General features: G+C 44.9%; 1 protein-coding gene across 1 annotated transcript; it reads left to right on the top strand.

The window, feature by feature from the left end:
• LOC122896436 (cancer/testis antigen family 45 member A8-like) lies at positions 1–21,776 on the top strand. The gene is made up of 5 exons (XM_044234633.1): positions 1–16; positions 18,685–18,865; positions 20,503–20,625; positions 20,984–21,077; positions 21,460–21,776. Exons 2-5 carry the CDS (start codon positions 18,691–18,693, stop codon positions 21,512–21,514), a joined length of 447 nt encoding a protein of 148 aa, XP_044090568.1. The 5' UTR covers positions 1–16; positions 18,685–18,690; the 3' UTR covers positions 21,515–21,776.
• The last annotated feature ends 492 nt before the right edge of the window (positions 21,777–22,268 follow it).

Genomic DNA, 22,268 nt, shown 5'->3' with positions numbered 1-22,268 from the left:
CTGCGACCGGTTCAAGGTAACTCCGAGCTGTGAGCTCGCTCCTCGGCTCTGTCTCTGTAGCTGGCTTCCCCGTTCTAATACCTGCAAGTTCTGCGACACTCAGACACCCCCGATCCTTCTATGAACCTGCGGGATCTGAGGCCACACTGGCCCCGCGTGGGCTTCACCCTGGTTTAGCCTCTGGAGCGATGTCCCTTAGCAGAACGGACTTTTAAAAGTCCTGATTTTGTGCTCCGTTGCTCCGCCGTTTGCCGGGAGCTGGCCCCTCCCCCCGCAGTCTATCTTCCTGTTGTTTTGGATTCACTTCTCTGCCAGTCCTACCTTTCAGAAAGTGGTTGGTTTTCTGTTTATAGAATTGCTGTTCTTCTTCTCTTCGATCTCCTGTTGGATTTGTGCATGTTTGCAATCTTTAGATAAGCTATCTAGCTGATCTCCTGCTACCTGAAGTAGTCTCAGCCTGCTACTTCTCTGCCATATTGACTCCTCCCCTTCGACACACTTATCTTCATATGTCTGTCTGGATGGGTGTATCCACATACCTCCTTCCCAGACCTCCTTGTCACAAATATTCAGTCACATACCATTCAGCCAATGACTTGAACACAGCTTGTACAGGACCATACACTTGTACCTCTGCTCAAATCTACCCTCTGGCTTACCCTTCACCAGTCTCCTTCAGGGAAGTCCCAGGTGAGACTGTAGTATGGATGTTGTCCACATTTGGCCTGTGTGGTAGGCAAGTGTTATGACTAAATGTTTGTGTCTTTCCCCTAATTCATATGTTGAAGTCCTAACCCACAATGTGAGGGTATTTGGAAGTGGGCCTTTGGGAAGTAATTAGGTTTAGATGAGGTCATGGGGGTGGAGTCCTCATGATGATATTAGTGCCCTTATAAAGAAGAAACCAGAGAGCTTGGTCTCTTCCTTCACGATGTGAGGACACAGCAAGATGGCACCTATCGTAGTCTATTAGGGCAGCTATAACAAAACATCATAGACTGGGTAACTTAAAAGCAACAGAAATGTATTTTTCACCATTCTGGAAGCTGGGAAGTCCATGATCAGGCATGGGCAGATTCAGTGTGTGGTGAGAACTTGATTCTTGGTTCACAAACAGCTGTCTTTTCACTGTGTCCTCACAAGGCTGAAGGAATGAGGGAGCACTCTAGAGCCTCTTTTATTTTTTTTAAAGATTTATTTATTTGAGAGAGAGGGAGAGAGAGATCCATGAGTGGCGGCAGAGGGAGAGAGAGAATCTCAAGCAGACTCCCTGTTGAGAGTGGAGCCCCAGGCATGGTTTGATCACAAGCTCTGAAATCATGACCTGAGCTGAAATCAAGAGTTGGATGCCCAACCAACTGAGCCACTGAGGCACCTCTGGAACCTCTTTTAGAAGGGCAAAAATCCTGTTCATGTAGATCTGCTGAAGACCCCATTTCAAAGTACATGATGTTGATGTAGAGAGGAGTAGCCACCCCTTTCATCTACTGACTCCCTGCCTGACTCCAAGCATCAACAAGGGACAGTCCCTCCCAGCCACTGAGCCCAGAAAGACAGGCCCCTACCTCAAAGTACCATCACATTGGGGGATTAAGATTTCAACATATGAATTTGGGGTGGGGGACATAAACATTCAGACCATGGCAGTAGCGGCTGTCTGCAAGCCAGGAAAAGAGCCTTCGCCTGAAAGTGAACCTGCCAGCACCTTGATCTTGGACTTCCCAGCCTCCAGAACAGTGAGAAATTGATTTCTGTAGTTGAAGCCTCCCAGTCTACTATATTTTGTTAAAGCAGCATGAGCAGACTAACACAGCAAGATTTTAATCTTGCCTTCCCATATTCCCATCTCTTCTATCAAACACAGAAATACCACGTGTGAGTACCATTCTGGTGGGGTTTTGCTGATGTAATTAAGATCCCAAGTCAGTTGACCCTGAGATATAGAGAGAATATGGATGGGCCTGACCCACTCAGGGGATCCTTTCAAAGTTTTCCCCATCAAGGAATGGAGGAGGAGGTCAGAGAGACTCAAAGCACAAAAAGCATGTGGCACACAATGACCAATGTGAGGATAAAGAAGCACTCCTAAGAAGGCATGAAGATGGCTATAGGACTGTATAGCACCTCTTGCCTGACAGCTGCAAGGAAATGGGGACCTTGTTCCTGTTGGCTGACAGCTGCAAGGAAATGGAGACCTCGTTCTCCACCCTTCAGAAGGTAGACTTGTCAACACCCTCAGTGAGTTGAAGTGGATGATTCCAGAGCTTCTAGATAAGCACCTAATGAGCTAAGGCTTTCACTTGGGTTTGTGAGTCATCCAGCAGAGATGCTAGATGAGTCTTCTGGGTCTTTCCATGCCCAGAACTGTGAGGCCATGATGTGTGGTGTTTTAAGCTGTTCTGCTTGTGATGATTTCTTGTGTAGCAATATAAAATCAATATAGTGTTGCTGCCTACAGTGAAGGAATACCAATAATCTAGGCCAGAGGTGTTTAGTTTTGTTTTCCAGCCACCTGTTCATAGAAGACTCCTCTGGATGTCATAGGTGTAGGAGCAGAGGACTTTTTCATGTCCTAGGGCCCACTCAAAACTAGTGGGTTTTCAGGTTACTTGACAAAGGGCTCCTAATACACAACAATGAGGAATACATTACCACTAGAACCAACAAGTCCCATTTCTTCTTCCTGCCCATTATAATGGTAGGAAAGAGTAGCTGTCACACATTGTTGCTCACCATTGTACATGCTCCACACCACTCATTTCACATCTCTTCTCCAATTTCAACTTTTTTACATTGTGCTGATATTAATTGACAGTCGCTTTGCTTGTGTAGTATTGTTATCTCCAAGCTGGAATGGAAGAACCATGAGAAGAGTGTCCAGTTCACTGTTCTTTCACACCTAGATAAGCAGCTGCCACTTAGATGGTTTAGAGCAAATACCAAATGAATTACTTTTGACCCTCACAACCAGCCTGGGAGGTTGATGCCGTCAGGGGCCTCGGTTTGTAGGAGGGGATGTGGAAACAGAAAGGTTAGGCATATAAGCCCAGGTCATGAGCAATATATGCTCATGGGTGGACCTGGAGCAGCCACTCAGAACCAGGGCTGGCTTGAAGCCAAGCTCTTCCCACTGCTCCAGGGCTGCCCCCAGACTTCACAGCCTCCAGCTACTCCTGACCCACAGTATGCCATTGGTCCTTATTTGTCATCTGACCCTGGCTCTGGAACATTCTCTGCTCACTCTTCCTCCCTGACAGGAGCTCCCAGAAGAGGGGGGTCTTGCTTTCACCTGCCTCAAGCTCTCCCTTAGCTCTTCAGCCCTGAGGGCTTTCAGGAAGAGCTACCCTGTCAGACAGGGCTCAACTTCGGTCCCTCAGCAAATCCCTTGCCCAAGGGAGAGTCTGCAGTCTGTATGCTCCCCAAATGAGATCACTGACCCCCAGTGAATGGCCTACGCTGTACTTCTCTCTGGCCCAGTGCCTGTAGCCTCTCTGAGGTATTGGGCCATGCTTGTCTCCTATAGGCAGCACCAAGCCTGAGCAGAACCTTTCCCAAGCACCTCAAACATGCCAGGGTAGACTTTCGTTTCTTACTATCCTCCTCACCACAACCCCACAGCCACCTAATGAGGCAGAGGTCACAATTTCCACTTAACACCTGAAGACACTGACCCTGCAGAGAGCCTGTCCTTTCTCCAGGTCTAAGAGCTGGCTGGGAGCTGACGCCAGAGTGATTCCCAGTGTCCCTCAGGCCATAGCGTGTGCTCTTGAGAACTGTAGAGCACCGTGTCCCTGCTTCAAAAAGGGGAACCTATAGTCCTTACTATATTTAGATCTATAGACTAACAAGTGTCAGGACTTTGCCTTCCCAAGTGAAAAAGTTGTGAGCCTTAAAAATAAAACTGTCAGTCATTTTGCCAGCAAAATTTATTTGGGAAAAGCAGAGACTTGCAATCTAGGACAAGCAAGTTAGAGCAAAACCATAAGCAGTTCCCAGAGAACAAAGGAGAGGAAGCTCTTATATAGATGAGAGGGGGCAGTTGTAAACAAGAGTCCACTGGAAGAAACTGGGATTTGGAAGTACAGCAGCTTCTCATTGGTTGGGCTGTGACTATCCTTCACTGGCTGGGCTGTTGCTGGATGGAGCAGGAAAATCTTTCTTCCTTCCGCTGGGACAGTAAAGCAGTAGTTGAGTTAGTATGGACTTGCAGATTTCCTGTCTTCCTGTTGGATTCCCAATTGGCCACAGATAGTAGGGTGTGAGAGCTCCCCATTCTCGTCTCTTGACCCTGGCTTAGTGAAGTTTCCCTTTATTAATTTTCATAAAGTGCATGACAAGACCTCCTTTGATCTCCAAGTATAGCAGGAGACTTCCTGGGTTCAAGCGACCGGGACAGAAGGTTGAGTGCCTCTAGGCAGTTTCTGCAACATGAAGTGGATCAAGGAAGAAAGGATGGCTTTAATTCTGAAAGCCTGCACCTGGACCAACAAATTCTTCCCTCAAGGGGACTGATGTGAACTGAAAACAAGTTCACATTAACAGTGGAGAGCCTGTTGAAAGCTAAAGCCCACATCCCCTTAGGGAGGGTGTTCCTGCCCCCCAAGAGCATGTCAACCTGTGGCTAGCTCTCTGCACATTGAGAGTGTCTCCCTTATGCTCTGGGTGCCCCAGAGTCCGTCTCCATGTAGTGGTCACACAGCATTAGGGAGCCCAGCGATCACTCCTCATCACCCTCAGCATGAACCCACAGATTTCTGGGTGCCACTGAGTCCAGCAACACACTCAAAATGTGCAACCTCTTCTACTCCTTCTTACCATCTGTGGAGTAGAGATGATTTGGCTCTTCTGTTGTGAGGAGGAGAATCAAGCCAAGGCAGCTGAAGGCACAGGCAAGGTGGCTCTCTCAGGAAGTGGTAAAGCCAACTGTTACTGATTAGGGACAGAGAAGCAGCAGGGTCTCTGGAGCCAGAGAATGTTTTTAGGAGCCTTGATGAGCGGGGTGCAATTAACCCTGGATGCTCATCTTCCCACCCTACTTCCATGATAACTTACCCTGATGGTTCAGGAAAGAGCTTGCACATAATGAGAAGGTCATCTCTGAAGATCAAAAATCAGGGTCCCACATGATTGTGCCCCTGGATGTGCGGCAGGCCTCCACTTACAGCTGGTCGTCTGCTTTAAGTCGACTTTCCACGACGTCATTATCCAATTCGTGTAATCATTAAAAGTGATGGTCAGGGAACTTAAAAGGGGAATAGTTATCCCCTTCTATCAAAAGTCCCTTTTGTGGGGAGCTGTGGGCTGCACAGACCTGTGTTTAAACTGTTTTAACCATGACCTTGAGCCATTTGGCCATGAAGGACTGGCAAGTGCAATCATGGAAGGGCCAGTTGAAAAGATTCGTGCCTGTGTCCAAGCACACTTTGGGCCCCCACCTCTCCCCCGTCCCTGCACTACAGCCACCCTGGCCTGCAGCTTCACAGCATGTGGCAGCCTGCGCCCATTGGGGGCCTTTGCAGTGGACTTCCCACTGTCTCAATCTCCCTTCCAATGTCTTGTCATCCTTCCTCTCTCTCCTTAAATGTCACCTCCTCAGAGAGGCACTGTGTCGTCCCATCTAAAGTAAAACCCTCAGTTGTATATACCACATCTTCTCTATCCATTTGTCAAAAAAAGTCAGATAACATGATTTCCCCCATATGTTCAATTTAAGACACAAAACAAATGAACAAAGAAAAAAAGAGACAAACCAAGAGCAGACACTTAAGAATAGAGAACAACCTGGTGGTTACCAAAGGTGGGGGTAGGTGAAATAGGTGAAGGGGATTAAGAGTCCACTTATCATGATGAGCAGTGAGTAATGTACAGAATCAAAGAATCACTATATAAACCTAGAACGCATTTATCACTATGTTAATTATATTGGAATTAAGGAAGTAAAAATATATTTTTGAAAGTCATTGAAAAGATATTGTAAAATTGAAAGATATGTGTACCCTAACTCACAATACTATTTTTGATTTGAATATTTTTGTACCCAAATAGAATTTGTTATAATTTGACTTTCTGGCTTTCATGGTAGCAAACTCATCAATCATATTTTCAACCTATACTTCTTGTCCAATGTCCTTTTTGATGAGCAAATTGCCATGTGTGCCAACCTCTCCTGCCAACTGATGATCTCTAATGATTTTTATTTAACTTCAGCTTACTGGAAGTTCTTTTGCAGGATGCTGCTGTGATTGGTGTTCAGTGCAAATTTCAAGGCTACTTCTACATTTTGACAAGAGTAGACAAAGGAAAATTCATAAGTCAGATTTATAAGATCCAAACACAATTCTGATGTGTTACAAAGTCCAGATAGTGTCCCTGCTTTAAACTAATTGCTATCAATGAAATTTCTACAGAACTTACATTGTCATCACATTTATGAATCACAGCAGTTACTTCTTTTTGTAAATCAGATATAGTCATACAGAGTGTTTTTCTGTTAAAAATTCCAAGCCTTGAGAACACTTCATTTAATTTGAAATATCCCCATTTGAATGTGAAATTAGTACATTTGTAACTTCCTAAATTCTACTTGATATGCACCCCCCCTTAAAAATTGAATCTGTCATGTGGTGATTTGTGCATTTCTAAGTTCTATACTTATCTTCCCTTCACTGCGTACTCAAGAAATATATTCCCATCTTTGCTACGGCTACATAAGCATCAAACACACTTTCAAAGTTACTTTCTTTCATGAAATCAAGGGAATAGACCTTTTCTTTTTAAAAAGGAAATGGCTTTATATACAGCCATAGTTTATGGCTGTAGAGCTTTATTAACTTTCTCAATTTTTTTCGTAATATGATCCTGCTTATACCAGTTATGTAAGAAATCATAGTCCATTTGACGATATGCTTTTGATTTGGTATAATGTCTTTATGTTGTCTGATATCACACCTTTTAGAACTTTGTACAAGTCTCAGGGCGCCTGAGCAGCTCAGTGAGTTGAGTGTCTGACTCCTGGTTTTGGTTCAGGTTATGATCTCAGGGTCATGAGATGGAGCCCTGCATTGGGCTCTGGACTCAGTAGAGAGTCTGCTTCAGATTCTCTCTCTCTCTCTCTCTCTCTCTGCACCTCCGCACGCCCTGCTAGCATGCATGCACTGTCTCTCTCAAATAAATAAATAAAAATTACAAAACTTTTGTGGCAGTCCCTAATGTGTGTGCAATAGTATCTTGATTGCCTTTGGTCTGATGCCTTATCATGTCTCCATTTGTACTCAAATACACTTTATCTCACAGAGTATTACTCAGCCAGTTGTTTTCATCAAAAATTGAGCCCATCAAGATACAAATTTGACACAATCATTTCTGTGGGCATAATGGCCTCTATGCACACTTGTACATGCCTGTCATAATACTTGGTCCCTTATCATGTCTCTGTCCTGTGCATTTTAATGCCAATGTCATCTTACATTGTATGAAAATTTTTATCTCCTAGGCTGTGGTCAGCTTTTTTAAAAAAAAAAAGATTTTATTTATTTATTTGAGAGAGTGAGAGAGCGTGCACACAAGCAGGAGGAGCAGCAGAAGGAGAGGGAGAAGCAGACTCCTCTCTGAGCAGGGAATCTGCTTTTGGGGCTCCATCCCAGGAGCTGGGAATCATGACCCAAGCTGAAGGGAGATGCCCAAAAGACTGAGCCACTCAGGCCCCGCTGTGATCAGCTCCTCTTCATTTCAACCAAATCAACAAAACTATTTACTGTTGTGACATTATTCTTAGTGTGAACATACATAATAATCAGAAATTTTGGTTGGGATGAATCAAATCTTGTGTACAATCAAGAGGCAAGAACATACACATTTTGCTTTTTTTATTCTCAATAACATGCCACATTTAAAATGTTTTCCTAGAAGTGTGAAACATTTGTTTTTAATTTCATAAGAGAAAGATGATACAGAAGTTTTTTACTAAATTTTTAAATAAACATATAATGTATTTTTAGCCCCAGGGGTACAGGTCTGTGAATCGCCAGGTTTACACACTTCACAGCACTCACCATAGCACATACCATCCCCAATGTCCATAACCCCACCACCCTCTCCCGACCCCCCAACCCTAAGCAACCTTCAGTTTGTTTTGTGAGATTAAGAGTCTCTTATGGTTTGTCTCCCTCCTGATCCCATCTTGTTTCATTTATTCTTTTCCTACCCCCCAACCCTCCATGTTGCATCTCCACCAGAAGTGTTTTTTATAGTCAGCTAATTTAGCAGTTATATCAAATGTATACAATAGAAATATAGTGTCAATGTTATAATGACCTATGAGTTCAAATCAATTGTAATATTCTAAAGCATTTGGACTTTTAGTCATTTCCTGGGGTCTTTTAGGAGAATCAATTATTTTGTGCACAACGCATCAACCTCCAATTTCATTCCACAATACTCAACTGTTTTCTTTGTCTTCTACCCTGATCACCTTCTGCCAACTGTCCTGTATCCTGTATGAAACTGAACATTTGCAAGAAAGCACAGTTTTGAATGGGGACAATGTGGCCAGTGCCCATGCCACCTCTAAGATGTCCCAGAAAGGGGACCTGATGGCAGGCTCTGAGAGGTGAGAGTGGCCTACAGCTCATGGTCATCTAGAAAACAAGGATGATACTCCCACGTGGCAGGGAACTGGGTTGTACCTACAATCCTGACCAAGTGTGGAGACCAGTGTCCCTGCAGGCCTTCCACAGTATGACTTGGCTTGACCACAGTCATGATGTCAGCTTTTTAAGCCCTGAAGCAGAGACCCCGGTCAAGATGATCCTGAATTCGGAGCTACAGAATAATGATAGAAGAAAGAAGAAATGGGTTTCACCCACCATATTTGGGAGAACGTTTGAAGCCACTGAATTTGGGTAATTTGTTACACAAAATTAAAAACTAGTACACTCTCTGAATCTGCACCCTTGTGCTCCTGTGCATTTCACAGAACAAGTTGTCTAGAGAAGCAACTCAGGAGGCTTGGTTTACAGGTAGTTTTCATAATATGCAGGCACTGCCTATACTAGTTTCCTTCCAGAACAAAAAGGAAAGCAATATAAATGATTCACAGTCAGATGAAGTGGAGTTAAACCTCATTTAAGATGTAACCTATAGGGCACCTGGGTGGCTCAGTGGGTTAAGCCGCTGCCTTCGGCTCAGGTCATGATCTCAGGGTCCTGGGATCGAATCCCGCATCGGGCTCTCTGCTCGGCGGGGAGCCTGCTTCCCTTCCTCTCTCTCTCTCTGCCTGCCTATTTCTGATCGCTCTCTGTCAAATAAATTTAAAAAAAAAAAGATGTAACCTATATGAGGAGGCATGTCTGGGTTGGTGGAGGCAGGGCCTGTGAAAATCCACTCCAGCATACAGGCAATGAGAATACCAGCAAATCCTGTATAATTAACTGGTTTCAGAACCATGAAAATTAACCCAAGCCCAGTGAAAACTGAAAAAGTGTCCCATCAAGAAAGATGACTCCATCCCAGTAGGGAGAGTGAGCTTTGGGCTGTTGTCGCCAGCATTGTTCCTACTGCCCCCTCCTCAGCTCTGTGCTGGCCTTGAAACCAATGACCTCACGTCCACAGTACTCGGAACACCAGTGACCTGTCAGCCACTGGAGGGGACTAAACTGATTGGAGCTCCCCACAAATCTGTATTCCCAGACAATTGTCATTGTTTGACGTGCCTGGTGACTTCCTGAAAAGGACAGCTCCTGGGCTCGTTCATCTTGGAACAGTCTGAGAGCTTGCTCTGTGGGCATAGCCCTGTTCACTATCTTAAGGTGCCAGGCAGGACACCTGTAGGGAGTGTTGAATAGAAGGGACTACAGTGAGCATCTTGTCTTTCTTTCATTTTATGTGCAAGAAATACTTCATATATTTCTCCCCAGGAATAATGGGCAAAGCAGATTTGTATAGGAAAATTTTATGAAATGTTTTTAATTTTTCCTCAGGTTTATGATCATCAAGTGTTCTTCCTCTTTCTCTGTTAAAACAAGGAGAGTTTTTGATTTATTCAATTTCAGCTTCGAACAGAAGCTTTTTGCCTGGTACATAAAAAAAATTCTGGTTCCTGGAAATGTTTTTTTCCTGTGGCCTGTGTGACAGAGTTCTGCCTCCAGGGGGCGCCTGAGACGTGGCCGGGACCACTTGATTCCCTATTCTGGGCACAGGCACAGCAGGCTCCTGGGGCGCATGAGGCTTTTCCAGGAAGGAGAACCGCGCCTCACACAGCTTCTTGGGAGTCGCACTGCTGCAGGGCAGTGTGGCTAACAGCACCCCAAGTCCCGTAAATGCCCTTACACCTTCCTGGGGCAGTAATAATCTATCAGCCTTCTGGCCAGGTAGCTCTCTGTGCACACCACTTCCAGACCCCCTAGGGGGCATATTTCCAGCAACTCCCAGGGGGCACATTTCTAGAAAGTTCCACGTGAGAGGCACCACAACTTTACTGCCATCGTGTGAGCTGCTTCCAGGATCCTGGAACAAGGTCAGGATTTTAACCCTGGGACAGTGGATTCTTCCCCCTGGCGCTCTCCCTGGGCCCTCAAAGTGCCTCTCCCTTGGCTGCGGTGTCTTCCTGGGGGGTCTACCTCAGCTCTGCGGAGGGACGTGGGTGGGTTCTGACCGCAGCACGGGGGGGCATTTTCCCGGGGTGCTCTGTCTCAGCCATGGTGGGCCTGGGCTTCCGTGGTGCTCTGCTGGTCCCTGGTGGGGACTCGTCGTCCTGGGGAGACTTTCGTGGGGGCTCTGTCCCTCCTAGGGGGGTGCCGTTCCTCCGATGCTTGAAGACGATGGGGAAGCTGTCCCCGGGGGGCTCCGTCTGAGCCGGGCGTGGCCGGGAGAGAACTTCACCTTGGGTGCTCGCTCGGCACTGGGGGTTTGGGCTCTTTCTCGGCGCTCCCGCTGCCGTCGGGGAGCCGAGGCTCTTCCTCGGAAGGTCCCTCTCTGCCCAGAAGGGGGGTTCTCCTTGAGTGCTCTCTCCCAGCCCTGCGTGGAGGGTTCCTTGGGCACTGGGTCCCCCTTATGGAGGTGGGCGGCTCTTCCTCGGCCACCCTGTCTCAGCCGTTGCCGGGGGGCACTCCGGGGGCTCTGCTCAGGGGGTGCGCTCTCCCTCGTGTGGTCTGTCTCCCTCAGCCTTTGGGGTGAATTCTTACTCGGGGGCTCTCGGGCACTTTGGGGTGGTTTGCTCTTGTTTGGGTGCTCTGTCTCAGCCCGGGGTGCGGTAGTTTCCCTGGGCTTCTGTATCTCAGTCTCTCAGGGGTTCTATCTCACCTTCTGTGGGTGACCGCGGTCATCCAAGTGGGAATCTGGGGAGGACAATATATGAGAGTTGGTTGCCTTCCATACTCAGAAACACTTGCTATAGGGCATCTTTAATCTCAGTGCCCTGGTGGGTGTGCAGGGGCCTCTCATTATCTCTTCTACATGTGCATTTTGTACTGGTTAATGTGCTTTACTGGCCATTTATATATGTCTTTTGAAGAGATATTCCAGGACTTGTACCCACATCTTACTGAGATATCTGTAGTTTTAAAATTGATTTGCTGTTCAACATATATTTATATTTATACATATAACTTAAAATAACATTTTCTGTGTCTTCTGCAGATCCTTTTTGTTTTGTCACTCTCTTTTTTGAGAGGGAGAGAGAAGGCATGCACACAAGAAGCAGGGAGTGACAGAGGGAGAGGGAGAGAGAAAATCATAAGCAGGTTCCCCACCCAGCACAGAGCCCAGCTTGGAGCCCAGGTTGGGGCTCAATCTCACCACCTTGAGATCATGACCTTATCCAAAGTCAAGTGTCAGATACTTAAGTGCCCTAAGTCATTGCCTTCTTAGTATATTTTTGATGCACCGAAATTCTCAGTATAGTTAAGTCTAATTAGTCAATTTATTCATCATGGTCAGTGCTTTCATTCTTTTCAAAAGCTTTACCTTTTAAAACCATGACAGTAATATCCTACATGTCCTATTCATGGGAGATCAGTGTTATATGGACAAGAAGGGATCAGAGCAGAGGTGCCATTCCCCGCAGGGAGCAGGTGGACTTACTGAATGGACCACAAAGGTTTGCCGGCCCCATTGTCAATGATCTAGCACCTGCTGTTTCCTGAATTATGTCTAGACTCCCTGTCCTGTCTCACTGGTTTATCCGCCCACCTTTGCTCCAACCCCACAGCATTGTCATGGCTCCTATGTCTGCTCTCTTGCCATGTGCATCTTCCAACCTGGTGCTTTTGCCTAAATAGGGTCTCAACTCTTTTGGGCCCTTTGATATCCATATACTCTTTAATATCAGCTCATGAATTATCCCCAATATTAACAGGGAGATTTTAAAATTTTAAATAAAAAATATTTATATTTAAGCATGATGCGATAATTATTCTGGGCAGAAATGGCAATAAAGACTTAATAACAAGTCTTCCCATCCACCCAGTATGTATTTCTCCCCATTTACTGAGGCTTTTGATTTCTTTCCATCAGGTTTATGTTTCATGGGTAGTGGTTTAGCACACCCGTGGTTACCTTTATTCTATGGGTTTTGATTTTTTTAAAAATTTCTTTTCAGCATAACAGTATTCATTGTTTTTGCACCACACCCAGTGCTCCATGCAATCTGTGCCCTCTGTAATACCCAACACCTGGTTCCCCCAACCTCCCACCCCCACCCCTTCAAAACCCTCAGGTTGTTTTTCAGAGTCCATAGTCTCTCATGGTTCACCTCCCCTTCCAATTTCCCTCAACTCTCTTCTCCTCTCCATCTCCCCTTGTCCTCCATGTTATTTGTTATGCTCCACAAATAAGTGAAACCATATGATAATTGACTCTCTCTGCTTGACTTATTTCACTCAGCATAATCTCTTCCAGTCCCGTCCATGTTGCTACAAAAGTTGGGTATTCGTCCTTTCTGATGGAGGCATAATACTCCATAGTGTATATGGAACACATCTTCCTTATCCATTTGTCCGTTAAAAGGCATCTTGGTTCTTTCCACAGTTTGGTGACCGTGACCATTGCTGCTATCAACATTGGGGTACAGATGGCCCTTCTTTTCACTACATCTGTATCTTTGGGGTAAATACCCATTAGTGTAATTGCAGGGCCATAGGGAAGCTCTATTTTTAATTTCTTGAGGAATCTCACACTGTTCTCTGGGTTACAAGAGTGGTTCAGCATTCACATATCAATAAATGTGATAGGACAAATTAATAAGAGAAGAGAGAATAACCACATCATCCTCCCAGTTGATGCAGAAAAAGCATTTGACAAAATCCAGCATCCATTCCTGATTAAAACACTTCGAAGTATAGGGATAGAGGGAACATTCCTGAACTTCATAAAATCTATCTATGAAAGACCCACAGCAAATATCATCCTCAATGGGAAAAAGCTTGCAGCCTTCCCATTGAGATCAGGAACACGACAAGGATGCCCACTCTCACCACTCTTGTTCAACATAGTATTAGAAGTCCTAGCAACAGCAATCAGACAACAAAGAGAAATAAAAGGTACCCAAATTGGCAATGAAGAAGTCAACCTCTCTCTCTTCGCAGATGACATAATTCTTTATATGGAAAATCCAAAAGACTCCACCCCCAAACTACTAGAACTCATACAGCAATTCAGTAACATGGCAGGATACAAAGTCAATGTACAGAAATTAGTGGTTTTCTTATACACTAACAATGAAAATACAGAAAGGGAAATTAGACAATTGATTCCGTTTACTATAGCACCAAGAACCAGATTCCCAGATACCTGGTAATAAACCTAACCAAAGAGGTGAAGGATCTAACTACAGAACACTCATGAAAGAAATTGAAGAAGACACAAAAAGATGGAAAAACATTCCATGCTCTTGGATCAGAAGAATAAACATTGTTAAAATGTCTATGCTGCGTAGAGCAATCTATACCTTTAATGCCATTCCAATCAAATTCCACCAGTATTTTTCAAAGAGAGCAAATAATCAAAAAATTTGTTTGGAATCAGAAGAGACCTGGAATTGCTAAGGAAATGTTGAAAAACAAAAATTAAACTGGCGGCATCACATTACCTGATTTCAAGCTTTACTACAAAGCTGTGATCACCAAGATAGCATGGTACTGGCATAAAAACAGACACATGGACCAGTGGAACAGAGTAGAGAGCCCAGATATGGACCCTCAACTCTATGGGCAAATAATCTTAGACAAAACAGGAAAAAATATACAGTGGAAAAAAGACAGTCTCTTCAATAAATGGTGCTGGGAAAACTGGACAGCTATATGTAGAAGAATGAAACTCGACCATTCTCTTACACCATACACAAAGATAAACTCGAAATGGATAAAAGACCTCAACATGAGACAGGAATCCATCAGAATCCTAAAGGAGAACATAGGCAGTAACCTCTTTGATATCAGCCACAGCAACTTCTTTCAAGATATGTCTCCAAAGGCAAAGGAAACAAAAGTGAAGATAAACTTTTGGGACTTCATCAAGATCAAAATCTTCTGCACAGTGAAGGAAACAGTCAACAAAACAAAAAGGCAACCCACGGAATGGGAGAAGATATTTGCAAATGACAGTACAGACAAAAGGTTGATATCCAGAATCTATAAAGAACTTCTCAAATTCAACACACACGAAATAGACAATCATATCAAAAAATGGGCAGAAGATATGAACAGACACTTCTCCAATGAAGACATACAAATGGCTATCAGACACCTGAAAAATGTTCATCATCAGGGAGATTCAGATTAAAACCACATTTGACACACCACCTTACACCAGTTAGAATGGCCAAAATTAGCAAGAAAGGAAACAACGTGTTGGAGAGGATGTGGAGAAAGGAGAGCCCTCTTACATTGTTGGTGGGAATGCAAGTTGGTGCAGCCACTTTGGAGAACAGTGTGGAGATTCCTCAAGAAATTAAAAGTATGGGTTTTGATTATTTTTTTTAATTTGTAAGTAATCTCTTCACCCAGCATGGGGCTTGAACACACAACCCCAAGATCAACATTCCCATAATCCACTGAGCCAACCAGTTGCCCCTTGATGTGCTTTTCACTGTTATAATGGTATTTTAAATATCTTTTTCTAATTGGATTGTTATTATACAGAAATACACGTTTTTTATTCTTGCTCTTGCATCCAGTAACTTGACTATTGTACCCTTATTAATTCTCGGTATTTTACATCCTTTTGGATATTCTACAAATAGAACATGTCCACTGTGAACAATGACAACCTCAGTCCTTCTTCTCCAAAATGTATACTTATTATAGTTTACTGACAGTTTTCAGTTCTTCCAGTATGTTCTTGAAAACACAGCAGACACCGTGTCTTATTTAAAACTCAAGAAAAAAGAGTTGGGTCATCATTAAATACAACATTGGTGTACATTTTGCGTTGGGGGGGTGGCGGAGATAAGCTTTCTTAGGTTGAAAAAGTTGCCCCAACAACCCCATGACCTTTTTTTTTTTTTAAATGTCTTGTGTAATTTCATTTGCTAACCAATTGTTGAGGAGTTGTATGTCTGTATTCAGGAAAGAGATCTGGGTCTCTTGTTTTCCTTTTCTTCCAGTGCTTTTGGTAGATGTTAGTAACACATTTATATTGGCGTCACAAAATGAGTAGGGAACTCACACCCTTTCTTCCCTTTTCTGAAACAGTTTGCGTACTGGTATTATATCCATCCGGAATGTCTGAAGCACTCTTCAAGAGAGCCTTTAGGTGTTCAGATTTTCTGTTTCTTCTTGGTGACTTTTGGAATGTTTCCTTGTTCTAGGAAAGTGTCTGTGTCATCTCAGTTTCCAAATTTACTATAAAGTCACTCTGGGTGTTCCCGCTGTCTTTCACAGTGCTCCCTTCTGAATGCAAGGCTCAGACTCCTGCTTGGTGGCTAGTATTGTTTATATGTGGCTAAATTGTCCGCGATAATCATGCAAAAGAGCCATCTTGGTCTGTTCAGGCTGCCATAGCAACATGGCAGAAACTGGGAAGGTGACAGGGACAGAAATGTGTTGCCTAGGGCTGGGGAAGCTGGGAAGCCAGGACCAGGCTGCCGGCACCAGGGCGATCTAGGGAGGTCCATGGACTAGTTCAGAGTCAGGTGCCCTCATTTTGCCCTGTTGGAAGGCTTGGTGTCTCTGCAGCCTCCTTTCTGAGGCACTGATCTGGTGCAGGAGTGGGCCACTGTCTGCACCTCAGCACACACGAAAGGACATGGATGCCTCCTGATATCAGCTTCCCTGGGGGGTTGGATTTCAACACAGGCTGTTGGGGTTGGGGAGACACAAGTGTCAAAACACAGCATAGCTCTCACTATAGTCTTTTTGCCTCTTCCTCCATGGACAGACCCCATTCATTTGCAGCAATGTTTCTTTCCTAACAGAATGTGAAGTTGTAAGCTCCTCCCCTACCCCATTTCATGTGTCCCACAGAATCAGTCATGTGATGTTTTCTTAGACTTCAATAATGAGTATTGATTTAGAAGTATGTTACAAACTTTTGGAGTACCTTTCGTTGTGTTGGCAAGAAATACTTCTTTAATTTCATTTTGTTTAGATATCATAGTCTACATGAAATTAAGGATTGGGGTTTTGGTGTCGCCATTGCCAATGTTTGCCTGCTTGAGAAGAAATTATGTTCCGATTAATGAATACAGGAGCCTATGTGAGGCCATGGTCAAACATATTGGGGGTGGTACCTTTCAATCTATGCATTTGCTGTCTGGGGACTGAGCCGAGGAAATTGTCGCATTCTGATTGATGCCCCCCATAGAGCAAAATGATTGGTGGAGGTTGACATGTGCACAGAAGGATTCCATCACAGCAAACCTTAGAACTTCTTGTGGGAATGCTACAGAAGGATGTAACCTCATTCTTCTGCTACACAGGACTTGAGAAGCAGGTAACTGAGGAGCCCTGGCAGCCACTTTGCAATCATGAGGAGGAGCCAGAACTCAGATGATGTGGCTTCAAAATGCAGAAGAGAAACCTGGGGAAGGGACCAGTCTCTGGGCCATATTATTGATGGTTTTAGGAACTGGGCAAAGGAACATGACATGGAGTGGAGGTTCCCAACCTCTGGCAACCTGTGGGCAGCAGGATAGTAGAATGTAAGATTGACAGATATAAGCAGCAGATTACATTCCCAACCATAGAAACACCTTGGTCTGGTGGACTTCAGTACTGTCCTAGGTTTGAATACCCTTGAATGACAACACAGTAAGGTCTACTTGTTACCCCATCCCCCAGCTGGGGTCCCCTGCTGAGACACACACCCTAGAAAGCTATGGAAGTCTTAGGACACAGCCATTTTCCTGCTTCTCCATGTGGATTCCTGTGCTTTGCTGCTCAGCACATCAAGCCCCATGGGGGGCGGGAGAGGCATGATCTTCCGGAATCTGCCAAGGCATGTATAGCTAGGATGGGTGTGTTTCTTCCCAGCTGTGAGTGAGGGAAAAGGGCTTCATGCCCTCTGGGGTCCTGCTGAGATGCGCCGTACCTGGACTGGAGCACACACCACTGTTAGAGGGAAGAAGGTGGGGTCCTGCTCTGGCAAATCCCACTCCTGGTCCTTCTCCTCTTGCCTGACTGTGCTGCCTTCCCTGACCAGCCTGTGTGAGATGCACAAGCAGGTTAAGTTCCCGATGCTGTAGCCACATTAACTTGAACAGGCCAGGCCACAAGTGCAAATCTTGCACAAGGGGAGTCCCTTCCCATTCAAGCTCTGGCTCAACTGCCTTTCTGCCTTGGACTTCTGTGGCTTCTCTGGTGTCTGGTGACAGAATGGGCCCCAGATGCAAAGACCTTGCTACAGGGTAGTCACTCCTAGTCAGCAGAGGAAGCAATCCAACTGTGGGTGTAGGCAGAGAGCCCCCAAAGGAGCCACGTGCATGCTGAAGAAATGCCTGGCTGATGGCTCAGGACACATTGTGGAAGAGGGAAGGTGCAAGATTGTAAGAGCCGGTCTGGACGGGTGGAATGCTTGCATGGTTTCTCACGTTTTTCTTGAAACTCCAGTTAGGCAACACAGAGATGCTATTAGTGTCAGGGGTAGAACTGAGTGGTTCCACACGTGTCTGTACAACAGCCGGTGCCCGTGACACAAGTGCCCTCCCTCATCCCTGTCACACACATGTCCCCAAGCCCACCTCCCTTCCAGGACCCTGAGTTTGTTGTCTGCCCTTAGGAGTCTGTTTTCTGGTTTGCCCTTCTTTCCCTCGGCCCGTGGTCATCTGTTTGTTTCTTAAATTCTGCATGTGAGCAAACTCGTTTGCTGTTTGCCTTTCTCTCACGGACTTACTGTGCTTAGCATTCTGCTCTCTAGCTGCACTCACGTCATTGTGCATGGCAAGATTTCATTGTTTTTGACAGCAGAGTAATATTCTGCTGTAGACGTACACCTTGTCTTCTTTTTCCATTTACCAGTCAGTCACCAGTCTGGCTCTTCCCAGAGTTCAGCTGCTGTCGGCGATGCTGCCGTAAACATCAGGGTGCAGGTACCCCTTCAAATCAGTATTTTTGTGTTCTTTGGGTAAATACCTGGTACTGCAAATGTTGAGTCATAACGTAGTTCTATGGTAACATCCTGCGAGACCTCTGTCCTCTTTCAGAGTGGTTGCTTTTTTGTCATTAATGGAACATGTTTCTTAATGCTCCTCAGGAAGCGATGAGTGATAAAGCAGAGGAGTCCGCTGTTGGGCCCAAAAGTCAAATGAAACATTGTGGAAAACCCATCACTGAACTTCCATTCAAGAAAAGGCTGACCATGGTGCTGCTTTCAATGAGAGAGGAAGTAGAGGGATCATCCCAGCCTGAGGGCTCAGCCATGTCTTCGGAAGATGGTGAGGATGCCCGTCTTCCACACCCCTCTATGACCAGACCCAGGGCAGCACTACCTCTGCCTCCTCCATGCCTCAGGGTCAGTTCTGATCAAGGTCACTGGCTTTGGGTGAGGCTGCCATTAATTTCTCAGCACACTGGACCAGGTGTTCACTCTGTCCTTCATGGAGACATTCCTGGCTTCCAAAACTCCACAATCTACTGGTTTCCTTTTCCTTTCTGATCTCCTTTCTCTCCTTTAACAATATCATTGCTCTTGAGTCCCACTGTTACACTGTCCCTCATTCCATACTGCCTCATCACTCAGCAAGTTTCTCCAGGAGCTTCTGAGCTCAGGTCCTGCTTTCCCACTTGACCTTGTGTAGCCCATTTGTTTCCGTGCACCCAGGGTGACTGTGTCCACACAGAAATCAGATCATTACATGCATATCCTGAAACCCATCATTAATTCCCCAAGCGCTCAGAACAGAGTCTGAGCTCCCGACACTTGTCTCCATGCCATGCACGACCTGACCTTGCCATCCTCTCCTGCCAACTCATGTCCTCTCTGTTTCATCCTTGCTCTCTCTACCTCTGACCTTTGTTCCATGGCCCAGGCTTGTTCCCTTGTATGGGCTGTGCACGGCCTTCACGGCAGCTAGGCCTCCTCCTGTGTGTGTGTGCATGGGCCGGCTCTGTCTCCTGCTCCTGGCTCTGCCCAAAGGTCAGCTCTTCAGAGGGCCCTGTTTAAGTAAGGCTTCATGGAGGCTTCTCCTCCTGCTCTTGCTCACATCCTTCTGACTTCCTTCCTAACACCAAGTCAAAGTGTGTTATTCCCTTTGTCCATTGTGTGCTTGTCTGCCTTCCCCATGAGGATGTTAAGTTTCATAAGGTTTTTGATTGTCTTTGTCTGTTCTGTCTGTCTGGGTCCTTGCTGATCTCCCAGTTTTTGGCACATGCCTGGCACAAAGGAGGAGGAGTACAGGCTGTACTGGTGTCAGACTTGGTGTAGAAAGAAATTGACCTCCTGAGACAGAAAAGCCAGATGAGGAAGGTCATTTACTGACTGGGATCTCTAGTGATTTAGTGCCAGTATCAGGCATCGTGACATCAAGTGACATGTTCAGCTCTTCTTCTTGTAGAGTGCATCAAGGGAACATTGAATCCTGAGTCCCAGGGCTCTGTGAATGTTTGCTGATTAGTTGTATTGTCCAACTTCGTTTCTGTGTGTATGCATAGTGACAAGAATAGAAGAGGCTTCTTTGTTGTATTATTTTTCATGAGGTCAAATATTCAGTACTGATACATCTAGCTGGTGTATTCTGCTGTGAAAAGAAATATTAGAGACTGTGAAGCACATGGATGTGTGTATGGGGTTGCTGAAATGCACATCATTTCTGCTCCTTATTCAGTGAGGTTTCCAGAGGCACCTGTTGTTCACAGTATTCATGGGGCAGGGAGGGGAAGTGGTCAATCCCCATCTGATGACTTCTGGTCAAAATCTGATCTCCAGAGCTTGTGAGTGTGGCAGGAGATGGTATTCCACACAATTAGATTCTTTGTGTCCTGACTTAGCCAGGGTCAACAAGAGGTGGGCTGATTCACAGACCTGGTAGTGATGCCCTGGTAGGAGGAATCTTTCCCAGCTGTCTCTCTGCAGATGAGCCCATGGTCACAGCAATGCCTATGTCAGGAGATGTGCCAGATCAACTGCCAATACCAGTGAAAATCAATATGGAAATAAAAGATCAATTAAAGAAGGAAATTCGACATTTTGGAGGAAGTAAGTAGGATAAGAATTTTTCTCAGTGAAACCACAGGATGTCTTTTCCATTCTATGATCCAGACTAGATTCCACTGACTTCTTGAGGCTCATTCCTTGCCAGAACTGGGTTTTCCCAATTAGAATGGTTCCTCTTTATCTTGACTGAAATGTCTCAGTAAATTTTTTTTGTTCTTTTGTATTCCTTAATTTGTTATTCTATTGGTGGATATGTTGAGATACCTGAAACTAAGGATGGAACGCACAGGTACTCTGTAACATTCTAGCCCTTGAATGATCACTGAGACTTCAAGATTGAGTTCTACCTCTTCTTTGTTCTTCAGAAATATTGATGATACTGTTTTTCTAATATCTACAGAATATGAAATAGTCTCCAAATTGCTTGAAGGAGTGCAAGGAACTCCAGAAGTGCAGAAAAAATTTGTTGTATATGCCATGAAGGAAGCGGCAAGGTGAGTGCCGGAGGAACTGTCCAGAATCTTTCACAGCGGGGCCAGTGGGCTGCTGGGCAAGGGGTGGGTTTGGGCCCTGCCTGACTTTTCTCAAACCCTGATCCTCACTCAGAGTTCATGCTGTCTCCACTTATTTAGACTGATATTATCTGAGTCTCATTAGTTCTTGCAAGCTCAAGGAACCTTCTGTTCACACCCAAGTTTGAGGTGGGCCTTGACCTTGAACTGGCACTCTCTGTATCTACTGGATTGTCCCTTACTATGCAGGTGTGTTTTCTTTTGGGCTGTAAACTGAGCTTCTCTTTGCAGTTTTCTATAGAGCATCCTGCAACATAGGTTCTTTGGGTATCATTTGGTTAATGACTTGTCTCTTTATTTTCAGATTTAAAAGAGGAGACTTAATAAGGCACCTGAAGAAGGTACCAGAAAAGTTGTAATCTGACCAGTTTCTCAAAAAAGATAATGACACTCCAAACTTATAATCCTGTTATCACAATCATCAGTGAGAAGGCAGATCCAGTTGGCTGTCCTGGAGTGTGACCAGATATTGTTGATGCCTCTAGCATGAGTTTGCTAAGAAATTGTCTTCTTGAGGCTAAGAAAAAGTACTGCAACTTTCATGTTACAAGTTTCTGTAGTAAAAGTTGAACTTTTGCCCTAAACATTTTGTCTGAATGGCTAAACAGGAGTTTTTCTGTTTGTTTTCCACTGAGTTTGGGGATATTTTTAAGTCACCAAGTAAATATTTTTCTTTTCATTGGCATGCTCTGGAACTCACTGGTAGTTATGACTGGGTACTGTATAACTTTCTTAATCCCTTTGTCTGAGACAACCTCTCAGCTGGTTCTGGTGCTTGTCTTGAGGGGATGATTCATACCTTAATTCCCGGAGGGTCTGGACCAGTAGGTGTTCTGCCTGGATTGTGTTGTTGAAATATCCCATTAACTAATCACAGATACCTGGGAGTACCAAGAAGAGCTCTAGACATTTCACACATACTCCTTATTAGGCCATGTGTATTGGCAATCCAGCTTCCTTTCATAGTCACGTTCCATGTCTCCACACCACAGAGGAATGCAACGTGGTAGTTTGGGCAGTCTCAATCTGCATTTCAGGGGAGTCAGTGAGGTCACGTGTTGAAAACGTTTCTCCACTTGCTGATCCTAACCTTGTGGGGAAGAGAAAGAAAAT

This window comes from Neovison vison, chromosome X (assembly GCF_020171115.1).
Source record: "Neovison vison isolate M4711 chromosome X, ASM_NN_V1, whole genome shotgun sequence".
Lineage (NCBI taxonomy): Eukaryota > Metazoa > Chordata > Mammalia > Carnivora > Mustelidae > Neogale > Neogale vison.
Note: the sequence above shows the minus strand (reverse complement) of the source record. Positions and strands in the feature narration are given on the sequence as shown.

Bases quoted from the DNA above. Each gene is read 5' to 3' on its own strand.
- LOC122896436 (XM_044234633.1), top strand. From the start codon at position 18,691: ATGAGTGATAAAGCAGAGGAGTCCGCTGTTGGGCCCAAAAGTCAAATG. The intron at 20,626-20,983 runs GTAAGTAGGATA...TAATATCTACAG, and splicing joins AATTCGACATTTTGGAGGAA to AATATGAAATAGTCTCCAAA. The intron at 21,078-21,459 runs GTGAGTGCCGGA...CTTTATTTTCAG, and splicing joins GCCATGAAGGAAGCGGCAAG to ATTTAAAAGAGGAGACTTAA.